The 13,871-nt window shown below is 51.2% G+C and overlaps 1 protein-coding gene across 2 annotated transcripts in view; it reads left to right on the forward strand.

The window, feature by feature from the left end:
- JADE2 (jade family PHD finger 2) overlaps positions 1-3,260 on the forward strand; it is a 66,748-nt gene extending 63,488 nt beyond the window's left edge. For both annotated transcript variants that reach the window (XM_027896491.1, XM_027896490.1), the window contains one exon: positions 26-3,260. In XM_027896491.1, the coding sequence (XP_027752292.1) occupies positions 26-897 (872 nt within the window). In that variant the 3' untranslated portion in view covers positions 898-3,260. The remainder of the gene's footprint in view (positions 1-25) is intronic.
- Positions 3,261-13,871: the final 10,611 nt, after the last annotated feature.

Genomic DNA, 13,871 nt, shown 5'->3' on the forward strand with positions numbered 1-13,871 from the left:
ATCTTCCATTCTTGTTTTTTTCCAGGCTTGTCAACCTCCTTCCCCATCGACGGGACCTTCTTCAACAGCTGGCTGGCGCAGTCGGTGCAGATCACCGCGGAGAACATGGCCATGAGCGAGTGGTCCCTCAACAACGCCCACCACGAGGACAGCACCCCCGGCCTCTCCGAGGAGCTCCTCCAGGACGAGGAGACCTTGCTGAGCTTCATGATGGACCATTCCCTCAGGTCCCCGTTCAGGCAGAGCGAGGCCACAAAGAAAGTGAAAAGCAGAACGAGAACGAACACTAAGAAAAAGCTGCCGAGGAGCAGCCCCCCCGCCGTGGGCGGGGGCCACCCGGAGGGCTCGGAGCCCTGGACTAACAACGCCAGCAGCTTGTCGGATGATCCCGCCAAGCCCTTCGCTCTGGATTCCAGGCCGAGCAAGTCGGAGAAAGGGGCGGCGAAGCTTCCCAGCGACCGCAGAGGGACGGGCGAGGCCAAAAGGGCGGCCAAGAAGGGCTCTCTCCAGAAAGCCAGCGAGCCTCACCCCCCTGCCGGGACACGGGGCTGCGTCAGCAGGGAGGACGAGGAGGAGGAGGAGGAGGAGGAGACGCCGCGCTGCGCTCAGCCCGAGCCCAGCCCCGCGGCCAAAGTGCCTGACTCCGTAGGTAGCCCCAAAACCATCGTGCGGTTCAAATTACCAAAGGAGAGCCGGGGGGCGCGGCGCTCGCAGCCCCCCAAGCCCGAGGGCGCCGGCGGAGCTCCCCTGCGTCGCTTCGACGCCGACACGGACGGCTACTTCTCCGACGCCGAGATGAGCGACTCGGACGGGGAGCCCCGCGGCGGCCGGGCCCAGCGGGGCCAGCTGGACGCGGCCGGCGAGGACATCGTCAGGATGAGCATCCTGGCGTCCTAACTCCTCCCGCCGCCGCGCCGGCCCCTCGAGGCCTCTTCAACCCAGTTCCAACTGCCATGTCCCATTTCTGCCCGGCGTCACGGCGAGGGGGGTTTTTAATGTGTGTATATAGTTGGAAGTTCAGCACTGTTGTCCTTCTCTTCTCGATACGCCTGAGATACAGCTTCAGCTTCACCGCCATCGATGACTGTGACAGCAGTGGTCCCTCCCCGGCTCCCTGCCAGACCCCGCTCCCCAGGAACGCGAGCCGGCGCCCGGCGGGACCGATGCCGAGGGTGCCCGGAGGGTGGAGGGTGCCGGTACCTGTGCTTTCTGCAGGGGATGACAGTTCAATTAACGGGCATTATTTAATGAGGGGCGGGTTCCTGCCCGGGACGGTTGCCCTCAGAGCAGGGAGCGAGCAGAGGGTCCGGCAGTGACCAGCTGTGGGAGGGGAAATTCCCGCCCGTGTGTGCGCGGAGACGAGGAAGCAAAATAAGCGATACTAAAATAATTAATGACTAAAGCACAAAAAAGCTTGTTGGAGGAAAACGCTTGGGGTGGAGGAGAGCGATGTTGCATTTCTAGTTTTAGGAAAAAACACCCCTCGGTCTTTATTTTTCCCCTCACCTTTCCATCTGGTTGGGATCCGTCCAGGGGCCAGGATGCAAAATTTCCCCCCTTGCCCTTGCTGAGGTCGTTAGGAAAACTGAAGTGATTTACTCAGGTGAATGGATCAGCTGGCAGCAAGCTGGAAAATGGAAGCGTGGGGCAGGGTGGAGGAGAAAAGCATCCTTTAAAACCACCGTGGAGAGTCAGGGTTGGTGTCACCTGCGAAGTTGAGTGATTTTTTTCTGCCTGTGGTCCCACCACACCAGGCCGGCACGTTTGCAGTCCCCTTTGCACACCAAAACGATGGCCCCGAGGCCAAACGTGCCATCACCGAGGGGAAAAGGCAACCCTTGGCATCACCGTTGTGTTTTCCTACCAAACGCTACAGTGGAAATGGTGAATTTATTCCTCTCCATCCTTTGGGTTTGTTTTTTTTTTTTTTTTTTTAATTCCTTAAATCCTGGTTACAAGCTGTTGACTCGTTGTGGAGGGGTGATTCACAGAAGCTGACATTATAAATATTACAATAATTTAATGCATAAAATGTCCCCAATAAGCCTTAAATGTTGTTTAAAAGCCCATGTTACCTATAAGTCAGGCGAATTTCCATGTTTGCACTTAATTGCACCATTACTTCGGTTTTGGCTTCAAAGGTCACAGTTAAGTCATGCTACGTGTTTTATTGGAGTGACCCCAGTGTGAGCTCAGGGAACAAAAAAAAAAAAAAAAGGAATTCACTGAAACTTTTGTTGTTGTTGTTTTTTAAAAATAAAAAATGTAAAAAAAAAAAACTAAAAAAAAAAAAAATCACAAACAAAACCAACCCAAACCTGGGACACTTCTGCAACCGGTTAAACCCATCACTAAACAAACAAACCTTGCAATTGTCAAACCAATCAGTCAAAGAATTTTGTGGATGCCAAAGAAATATTTTGACAGTCAAGCAGCACAGCCAGAAACCGGAAACTTGTCACTATGAAAAAAATAAAAATTGGAAGTTATTTTAGCAACCAAGGACTAAAGACACACTCATACCACACTGCTGCGGCGTTAGGTTCCAAGCTTGCTCCGAGGGATGCTGCTGCTCCGAGACCGCATCCTGCCGTTTTGGTTTCTGATGCTTTTTTGCTCATTTCACTGTGAGCTTTCTTTTTGAAACTCTGAGACTCTTTTTCGATCGGTGTTTTAGAGTAGATCATCTTTTATCAGCCTTCCAAAGTCCTTATGATTGGTCAAACTGCAGCCCAGCTGATCCCAGGCACGGCGAGCGGAGCGGCGCGGGGGCTCCGGGTGGGATTGCCCAGCCCTGCCCACACCAAAACGCTCCCCCCGGCTGAGACTGACCGTGCCTGGGGAGGGATCTTCCTCAGGTGGGAAAAATGCGACACAAGTTATTAGTGGGGGGAAAACAGGGGAAAAAAAAATAAAAAAAGGAAAACAAACAAACAAACAAAAAAAAAACCACGGCAAAAAACCAACAAAACGGGAACCACCTTTGTTATAAATTAGCATAATCCACTGAGGTTGGAAATGAAAATCTGCTCATTAATTAAGGCTCAGTATGTTCGGATAATGTTAAATACAGTAAATAGGACTTAGTTTATCTTATCAGGCTTGCTAGCTTTAGCTCCAGTATCCTAGTATAAGAGTCATAACAATAATCAATATGCTGCCTTTTAATGAATCTTGCTTCCGTGTGCTTCACTCAATTATGGTTAAAAAAAAAAAGCAATCCACAAATTTCGCTGTACACAGCTCCATTCATCAGCTTCTGCACTACTTGTCTTCTCAGTACAGGAAAGCAAAAAGGGGGGACACTTTAAAGAACAACCAACCCTGCACCACCAGCACGGGGCAATAAACCAGTTTGAAACACTCCCAAAAGCATCAGGCATCGTGTTTTGCCATCAGGAGATGGCATTTAGGTGGGGAAAGCTGAGGGGGGGCTGGTGGGGCACAGGGAGAGGAATGGGATGGTGGGAATAGAGAGGAGGAAAGGGGTTGGTGGGATGGCTGGGGCCACCCCGGAGCATCCCCTGCCTGGTGCGTCCTCGGAGCAGGGGGAGTCTGGTGTTCTGGAGAGAAAATGCACAAGGAAAATATTTTTGATGTTAATGTAAATGTATTTTGAAATGAATAGAGAGAAGAAGAAGAAAAAAAAAAAAGGTTTATTTTAGTAGAGAAATGTTGTCTTTTAAGATGTATAATCTGCAGGAATCGACATTTGCACTGTAAGAGCACCTGTTTCCTTGGAGAAGCAGCAGCTGTTGAGGTGAGGATGCACAAGGCATCATGCCCTGATGGAGCACAGCCCCACACCAGCCCCAGCCCTGATGGCCGTGGGAGTTTCCCGAGGACAGCTCCCATTCCACGCTCCCATTTTCCCCACACCCGTCTTTCAGTTTTATTTTTCCTTTCCATTTTCTGGTTTGGTTTTTTTTTTTTTTTTTCACTTGCACCTGTTTTTTGGGGTTAGGATGCCTGCTGTCCCACGGAGCCCGCCCCGAGGTGGGACGCACAGCACAGCTGGGTGGGATGCAGGATGCAGGAAGATGATGCTGCTGCAGGGCAGGCCGTGAGGTTTGGTTGTTCTTTAAGGAAATCCCCCCCCAGTTTGCACCATTCCACACACAAAACAACCCACTTCACATCAGTTACAGGAAACGATATGAATGTCGCAGGAGGAGAAACCCTTCTGTTTTCTTTGTTTCAAAGAACGTGATGTGCCATTTGTTAATACAAAAGAGAACTATTGAAAATATATTGAAAAGAGCAATTTTAAATTATTTTTGGCTTATGTTGCAATATTTATTTTCTTGTATTAGAAATTCCTTTGTAGAGAAAAAATGTATTTTTCATTAATGCAAAAACCTATTTCTCCTTTTTGTACATTTTCCATGTTAGTTAATCCTTAAAGCAATATAATGTTATCAAACTCGTTCTGTGTGAGACTGTATTATGCATGCTATTTGTGTTGCCTTGGAATAGCTCTGTCTGCCATTATTTTCATCCTGTTTAGATACAGTGTATGCTTTAATACACATTGGGACCATGGCCCATTGCTTATGAAAAACCCCTTTGCATTCCTCAATGTGTTGGCAAATGCAGTCAATAAAGCAGTGTTTTCTGTGTACCTCGTGTGGTTGGAGTGAGCCAGTGGCACAGAGCAAACTCACTCAGGGACAGGAGAGCCCATGGAGCATCCCAGGGATGCTGGGTCAGCCCTGCTGGTGCAGCCACTCTGCCTGTGAATAGCAAATTCCTCAACTTCCCGTTGCATTTCCATTTACATTTCCATCCCAGACCTCAGCCAGCCCCTTGGAAAAAGCAGTTGGAGACATTTGTCACAGCTGGAAGGGCAAGCCCGAGCAAGAGGATGCTCTCAGAGTCCCCCAAGCCCAAAAGTTTCTCTAATTCGAGGTAACCACCTTTCTCCCGGAGATTTAAGTCTTGTTTTGCAGATTTGGAGCGAAACCCACAGGGGGAAAGCTCTGCTGTGAGCTGGGATGCTCAGAGGATCAGCTTCTTGCACCAGGAGCTGGGGTAGCAGGCAGGGAAAAACGCTGCTAGATTTGCTATTCGTGGGAGCAAAGGCAAGCTGTGAAATCCAAATTACTCCAGCACTGTGTTGCTGTTTGCCAGACACTCCTTGTGCTCCTGCTGATACCGACTAGCAACCTGATCTAGTGAGTGGCATCCCTGCCTGTGGAAGGGGATTGGAACTAAATAGGGTCCCTTCCAACCCTTTCTGTGACTGCTGCTGTGGGCTGGGGTTGATGGGCCCAACCTGTGGAGTGTGGTGAGAGCACAGCTTTAAAAACTTGAAGGGGATCCACATCTTCCTGTGAATACTTGGCTGGCTTGGAGGCCAAAGGCAAGGGTGCAGCCTTGTTTCAGCAAGTACTGGAGTCATCAAAGAATGGCTCTTTTTTTCTGCCTTCATGGCATTTCCTGGCACATTTTTCTTCTGTAGAATTGTCCAAGTGCCCAAGCTGCTGAAGGAAAATGAGCTGTTTAATAGACATACTTGGTGCAATTTATTAGCAAAGTGATTAATTGGGGAAATCACAGTGCCTGGTGAAGGCAGCACAAAACCCATCAATCTGAGATGGGTCTTCTGAGGGGTGAGCGGAAGAAACTCACCTTAAACTGTCACGGGCTCATATGTCACTGAAAGGAAAAGGCAAAGGAGCAGTTCATTGCAAGGGAAGGATTTCATTACTGGGCTGTGTTATTGCTCACAGCTCTCGAGGCACCCCAGTGATGAACTCAAACTCCTGGCTGGTCCCCAAAACCCCACAGTGCAGGCACGATGCCCACAGCATCGTGCATGAACCCGCCTGTCCAAAGCCAGTTCAGTCTTCTGTAATAAGTTTTTCACCTGTCTTAGGCAGGGAGATACTAAAGAGTGTGATTCCATCAAGCAGGGAGTGAGGTCAGCCTGCCTGTCGTGGTTTGACCTCAACCAGCAACCCCCTTTCCCAACTCACCTTTCCCAGCAGCACCACATCACCCTTCTCCTACAGCCCAGCCTGAGAAATGATTCCCCAATAAAGGCAGAAAAAGCCCTTCTTAGCAATAACATATATTTATAGGCACTTGGAGCACAGAGGGTTTCCCTGTGTTGCTCCCTTGCGGTTTGCCTGCGGTGTCCTCATCACAGGTGGTGCTGAGTACCTCGATCTGGAGCGAGCAGCCAAGGAATCATTTCAATTTAATTGCAGAATAAATGTTAGGCCAGCCCCTATATGTTTTGCATAAGGATTGCAAGTGCCACCATAAATCCTAATGGGGCAAATGCACCCCAGTGTCAGTAAATCATCAGCCACGGATGTGGAAAGGAATTAATTTTCCTTCAGCTTTTCCTGGAAGAATTGCAGTAAGACCTTGTTTTATTGTGTTTGATTAAGTGCTGGTGGTATAACATAATTTCCCCTAACCATTAAAACCGCTGGTGTTGTACTTCTGCATAAACGCCTCTAATGTGATGAGAGCACATTTAATATTTACTCTTCCAAAGTTAATACATTTAGGGGAGACGTTCTGGGCGCTAAAAATAGTTCCTTGGCCTTGGATTTCCATGTAGGGCTGTGAAATGATGCGTCTGCTGTGATTGCAACAGATGAATAATAATAATAATAAAAAAACAACCTCTAAAAAAATAAACAAACCTATGACTAACCCAGAAAACAAGGGAAAAATCCCACTGCAGCCAATGCCCACCCTGGCTGATCCAACAAACTCACTCCCTGTTCATTTAATGCACAAGTCAAAAATGGACTCGTGGAGGGTCTAACCAGGCACTTTTCTCATGGAAGGTTTATCCAGGTACCTTTTTTGCACAGAGGCTTACCTTGGGGATGGGCTGGGACTGGCATTGCTTGCAGGCAGCTCTTTCTTGTCTTGTGATGGCCCCACATGGATCTCCAGATGCACCACGGAGTTGTGGGTGGGGAGATGCTCAGCCCCCAGCCAAGTTTTGGGGGCACAGGGAGCCCACAGCTTTGCCTGTCTCCATCCCTCATCCACGAGAGGCTTCTTTGGGCACGAATCCTGGACTTTGCCTGCCATGGGGTATAAATCATGCAAACAGCAGTTTACATGGGAATCAGGAGGTAAGAGGAATGCAGCTCCCTTCCAGAATCAGGACTCTGCTGCTGGGGGAGGTGTTTGTGCTGTGGGTGCCCTGAGAAACGAGCCCTGGGGGGCTGTCTGTGAGCCCTGTGTGCAGAGTTTCCCCCAGTGCAGGGATTTTGGCATTTCCCAAAGCGTTGGGACGGTGTTTCCCAGCTAAACCCACTCTGCTGAGCATCAAATGCAGTGTTTTCCCTCAGGAGGAGCTGCTGTACATTCAGATGTAATAAAGATTAAAATAATGGACTGCCTGGGCTTATATTTTAAGTGGTGCTTCATAATGCTGACACTGAGCAGGAGGAGAGAAAGCAGAGGTTAAACCAGTGCTGTTACACTTGATCATTAGCCCTGCAATGAGCCCAGGAGGGTCGGATCAATGAAAGGGAGATTTTCCTGGGAGACAGGCAGGTCAAAAAGCAAAATAACAGATCTGCAGCCACAACTCCTGGGAAAATGATTCTCAGGAGGGAGATGCCCTGTTTGGTCAGGACCCTGCTGCCACTAGAGCAGGACACCGGCCATCCACGTGGGAATGGACCTGCCACATGCTCTGCCTCCATCCAGGCATCTCCCTGGATTGCAGCACCCCTGCAAGAGAGAAAATTCCCTGCAGCAAACAAGGTACCAAAAGCCCCTTCCAAGAATGCTCAGCTATAAATAGGTGTTTGTTGTTGTGTGGGATACCACAAATAACACTCACACTGCACAGAGGGACCGGCAGGCGGGGGATGAATTCCTGCCCTTAGCAAGACAGCAGGATCAATAAAGCACTTCTGAAAGAGGGAAATCGGCAATTTTTGCAGCTCCAGCTTTAAAATAAGTCTGGGGGATAAGCAGCATCTCTGTGTGGCCAGAGGCAGGCTGGGGACACACATGCCCTGTGCCACGGGCATCACCTGCTTGGCACCAGCTCCTCTCTAGCAGTAAAAGGACTCGAGGCTGTTTTTTTTAGCCTATCTGAGCCACGAGGATGCCAAGGCACAGTCCAGCCACAGGGCAGCAGCACATTTATTGGCAGGACAAGAGCCAGGCGTGTGCCAAGCCATGGGGACTTCGGTCACTGCTCTAATCTGAAGCCTGCAAGCATCTCCCCAGTCCTGTGTGTGTGCTAGACAACAGCTCTAAAACTGGCTCAGACAAACACACCAGGAGGAGGAAGGAGTATAAATAGCCAAGCTTCGGGAGCACGGGCTGGGAGCAGCGTGGGCATGGCTGCGCCTCCCCCACCCCACCAGCAGCCACAGCCCCCTCTCAGCATCCCACCAGCCCACCTGACAGGCACCTGCAGTGTTCTCCACCCCAAGCATTAGAGAAGAGCCAGTGACTGAGGTGTCACAGCTGCCTGTTGGGAAACACGAGCTGAGGTTTGAAACTCGGTGTGACTCTCTGCTTCCTCATGAGGGAACACAGGATGCACCTTCCAGTTGCTCCAAGCCCTGTCCAACCTGGCCTTGGACGCTTCCAGGGATGGGGCAGCCACAGCTTCCTTGGGCAACCTGTTTCATCGCCTCACCACCCTCACAGGGAAGAATTTCTTTCTCATATCTAATATAAATCTACCTTCCCTCAGCTCGAAGCCATTCGCCCTTGCCCCGTCACTCCATGCCCTTGTAAAAAGTCCCTCTCCAGCCTTCCCGCAGCCCCTTTAGGTACCGGAGGGGTTTTGGCACCTTCACCTGGGGAAGGAGAGGAAAGCAGAGGCATCACTTGGCGACACCGAGAGCATCATCTTCCCCGCGAAACGCGTGACTCATCTCCGCAGCACAGCCGGTGTCAGCCCGAGCCGCAGCATCCCACCCGCTGCCGGGGGAGGGGGGAACCAGCCAAAACGAGCCCCAAAACAGCGCCTTTGGCTTCCCGGCAGCGCCGGCCCCTTCTGCCTCCCTCCCTCCCCTCGCCGCCACCAGCTCTGCTCGGGAGGACGATGCCTTGCACAAGGCTGGGGTTTTTTTTCGAGGTCGATGTGGGCCAGCTGGCCCTGGGAACACAAAGGGGGGCTGATCTCGCCCTCCCTGACGCAGCTCCCCGGGCGGTTTGTGCGGGATCTGATGCCGCGGAGAGGGGCTTTGCTCCAGCGGAGCTTCCCCTCGCTGCTGAGCACCTTCCCAGCCCAGCAGCGAGGACAGCGACAGGGATGGGGACAGGGATGAGGACAGGGACACCCAGGCCATGCCAGGGAAGGTGATCACAGTGCAGAACACACCAGACCCATCGCTGCTCCTCCAAATGACACGGGGCTGTCCCCCTGTGCCCCCCCTCACCCCCTGCGAGCTGGGGAGCAGGAGCTAGGCTGGACCTGGCAAAATAAATTCATAAATCAACAAAACCTTCACGAAAAAGCAACACTCAGCCTTCTGTGTGTAGTGTTTGGCCCAGCCCACTCCAGCTCTACCAGACCCGCCACCACTGGGATGGACAGCAGAGGTGACCCAGGGTGACACAGCTGTGCACCGAGAGCAGTTTTGTGGTGGCAGCATGTGGGAATTGCTCTTTCCTGCAGGAATATGAGGCCCCAGCAAGGTCACTGGCAAAGGTCCTGATGCTGAACACCCCACTTGTGCATGTTTCAGCCTGGGCACTGCTGCCTCCGGGCAGGCGTCCCGGGGCCGGGGAAAGCGTTTTTGGGAAGTGCAGCGCCAGCTGAGCTGGTTTGAGCTGCCACGTGGATCACACTGAGCGCCTGCAAAGCAATTTCATCTCCTGGGATAGCCTGGGAGCAGCTGAGGAAACTGTCCCACTGCCCGTGGTGGTGCTTGCTGTGCTCGTGCAAGGGCAGCTCTGCCTTTGTCACCTTCAGTGAGCTCCACAGGAACCACTATTTCATCAAACAATCCAGCAAACCACGGGGGAAGGGTGGGGAGAGGCTGAAATCTGTGAGCTCTTGTCAGGTACAAACCCAGCCTGGCAGCACAGCAGCTACTTCCCATGTGGTTAACACAGGGAAATGGTGAAAATAAATAAAAAGCAGCATTTGCTGCGGAGATGGAGCAGAATTCACCCGATGCAGACAGAGCCCCCTGTTTCAGCTGCCCAGGAGCTGCTGCATCCCTGGCCCAGAGACAAAAAGCACTTGGAGGTCTTTTTTTTGGATAAAGGCATGGGCTGCTTAAGCCAGAGGGAAATGGGTGTTTTCAAACAGAGCCTGAACTTCTTCTGGAAGTAATTGCAGGCATTCGGTGTGTCGGAGCAGCAGGCACAGGTGGAGGCTGGGAATAACAGAGCCAGAATCAAAGAGCCCAGCCTGAGCAGGAGGGGTTCTGCTGACTGTGGTGCTTAAACTGCAAATGTCCCCCACCCACCTGCGATTCCTCTCTCTGGCTTTCCCAACACAGATGTGAACCCCGATGGGAAATGCCTTTAAAACACAAGCACGACCTAACACCTGTTCTAACGTTTCTCCTGCTGAGAGAAAACCAACCAAACCAGGCCGGATGGCACCAACCACCACCAGAAAGCAAACCTGTGCTGAAGGTGCTGGGTTAAAGAGCATCTCCTTATGCAGCTCCCACCTGCGGGCACAGCAACTGCTCAGGCATTACAGCTGAGCATCCCCTCAATGCCAGCACCCACATTTACCTGGATTTAAAAAGGTTTTCAGTCTTATAAAAGTATCTTTTATACAGGCACATCTATATTGAATATCTTGAAATATCTCTATATATGAATATCTATATAAATAGATATCTATAGATAGCTAGCTATATAAATACAGTTTTCATCTATAGATATTCAAGATCTTGAAGAACTTGATAGATGAAAAACTGTATTCCCAGAGCTTAAGGTTGAAAAATCCAGTTCCTCGTGGGAAGAGAGAAAGGCGTTGACTCATGTCCTGAGCTGGTGATCCTTCATTAGCTTGACTCTTCCAACTTGGAATATTCTGTGGTTCTGTGGGGCACCAGCCATCACCAAGGCTCAGCCTCGGGCTGCTCCAGATGGGTGCTCAGGATCAGTGAGGGTGATGGAAGCTGAGGGCTCCCTCCTTCCCCCTCAGGCCAGGCAGGAGCCCAGCGAGCACAGCCAGTGACTGGGTCACGCACAAATTGGCATTTTCTGCTACAGCAGGTGAAGAACCACTGTTCTCACAGCTGTCTGGCATGGAAATCCTTCTCTGGGAATTTCCCAGAGCAGGGAAGGTAAAAAGCCACCCAGATACAGGCAGAACACTGCAGAAGCCCAGTCCCCTGCAGGACCTCCCCTGCCTGGGCAGGACCCTTCTCCCTGACCCCCTTTCCCCCTGGAATGCCAGCACCCCCTCCCATCCCACTTGTTACTGGTTTCCAACCAAAGGCCACTGCGAAGGAGACCGAGATCACCAGCTCATTTTATGTTAGACACTAAACAGACATGAGCTGATCACTTCAACTTAATTACATCATAATTATCCCTCATATTCCTGTCATCTGGAACTGTCAACGGCAGCCTGAGCTGAGCTGCTGCTCCTCTCCAAGAGCCGTCACTCAGTGCTCCTGAGAGGTGTCAAAATAGGGGTAATTTTGCCTGCAGAGCAGCTCCTGGTTGTAAACAAGTGGTCGTGCTTCACTCCAGAGCAGGGGCTGTGAGGATGGAAGGGTCTCACTCACCAGTGGTGTGGGATAAAGCCCAGGGGGCTCAGCAGCCTCAGTCCCCACGTTCCAGCAGAGGCATCGGCACTGCACCCCCGCCTGGAATCACCTCCTTGCCTTGTGCAGGTCAGCTGTGTAAAACATGTGCGTTTAATCATGTAATTAGGACAGCAAAATGTAAGTCAGCATGTGCTTTTCCTTGCAGGATCAGGCAGGGAGGCTGAGGATGGACAGGGAGGATGCCTTTCCCTGAGGTGCAGCTGGGCACAGCAGAGAGCTGGCTGGGCTGTGTGTGTCCTGGAGGAGACAGACAGTGAGGGGACCACGTCCTGTCTCAGCTCCTCTGCCTACCAGGCCTGATCCTGCTCCCTCACAGCCCCAGGACATGCACAAACCCAGGCTTTCTCCTCCCCCTTTGGATGCCTCCCCTCCAGGCCATACACCAACCCTGGGCATGCAGGCACTACTGTCACTACCTTTTTTTTTTTATTATTATTATTTAATCTTACAGCACCACGTACAGCTTGCAAGGTTTTATTTAGGATTGCTCTGCTGCCTGTCAGAATTCTTGTCACCTTTGTGGTTTCCAAGTGAGTCATTCCCATTGCTCCAGCAACACTCCACCAGCTACCGGGCAGGGGGGGAAGAATATCTTGTTCAATTAAAGCAGTGATTAATTTTTGCAGGAGAAGCATAACGACTTCTAGGGAGAGTTTTCCTTACCCCTGACTGGTGCACCTGCCACTGAGCTTTTCTTTCTCCATGCTTTAACAATTTCCCAGTGAATCACCCTGGGAGGGTGGTTGTGACTCATTGGCCTCCTCCAAGCAAGTCGTGCCTCCCGAGGAGCCCTCTGACCTCTCAGCTCTTCCTGCAGCCAGTGTGGCTCTTGGCTGGTCCTTGTCAGCACAGCTGAGTTGTTTGTGTGAGCCTGGCACGAAACTCAGGAAAATAAAAGGCAAACCAAAAGGAGAGTCACTGGAGTGTGCTCGGCACGTGGCACCACTCCCCGGGACGTGCCAAGCAGTTCTAGCAGGGACCCACAACCTAAAATTAATGTGAGGAGAAAACACCACGGTGCTGACCTTCCTCCAACTGCTCCATCCTCAGGAGAGGGGTGGGATGGGGAGGTATCAGGGCAGAGATCCCAAGGCCTGGAGATCCTGAGCATCCCTTGGAGCTGGGATTATCATCTCCAAGGAGCAGATCATGCTCCCTGTGCTGCTGGAGCACGAGCAGCCAACCTGTCCAAGCCACCCTCGTGTCCCCATGTCCTGAGCTGGCTCTCTGGGTTGATCCCACCTGCAGCTGACCCAGACAGAGCCTGGCACCACCACGGCACAGAGAGGAGGAGAGATCCCCAACTGCAGGCAGAGGCATCCAAAAGCAAATTCGAGCAGAGCTGCTTAAATTTGCACTCACAGGCTTTCAAAGGGAAACCTGTTAACCACATTATTCTCCCTGAGTTACTCATCTGACAAAACTGCTGCTCTTTGCAAGGCTGTGCTGGCCCCAAATAGGTGCCCATTTGCCCTTTCTTTCCCCCAGATTTGACTCTGCTGTTTGACTTCCCGGAGCAATTCAGGGAACAGCTGCAAAGGGCGGTTCATTCCTTGAAAATCATCCATTCCCCTGGCACCAGCTCCGCGCTCCAGAGTTCTGGAGATCCTTGCACAACTCCCCGGGCTCTTAAAAAAACCTCGATGTTGAGAGGTTAAAGACTTTAAAGCCTGCTGCCACCTATGGATGGAAGGAAAGCAGTGAGAGCAGGAATCCTCCCGGGAGCAGCCTGACTGGAGGGAGAACTCTGGATAAATCCCGTGGCAGTGGGGATGTGCCAGCAGCCTGGGCAGAGACCCGAGCTTTCTCCTGCTTCAAACAACCCCAAAAAAGCGCGGGACACAAAGGGTTGAGGGAGGACGTCGGGAAATTCTCTCCCCATCATGTGAGTACATGTAGTACAAGGGAGGAAATAAGCCTGGTTTCTGGCTTGCTGGATCAATCCGATTATGGTGTTTCCATTGACAGCCTGTGGCTTGCCCTCCCCTTCACCTAATTGTTCTGACGTAATTAAATCCTTCAAAAAAAAACCAAAAAAAAAAAATCGTGCATACTTGCATTCAGATTGCTGAGGTGATAATTTCTGCAGGAAAACTTCGCAGAATACCTGAAATGGATATTTGT

The sequence above is a fragment of the Empidonax traillii genome, unplaced genomic scaffold (assembly GCF_003031625.1).
Source record: "Empidonax traillii isolate 1590-97213 ecotype Southwest subspecies unplaced genomic scaffold, ASM303162v1 scaffold499:size456302, whole genome shotgun sequence".
Classification (NCBI taxonomy): Eukaryota; Metazoa; Chordata; class Aves; order Passeriformes; family Tyrannidae; genus Empidonax; species Empidonax traillii.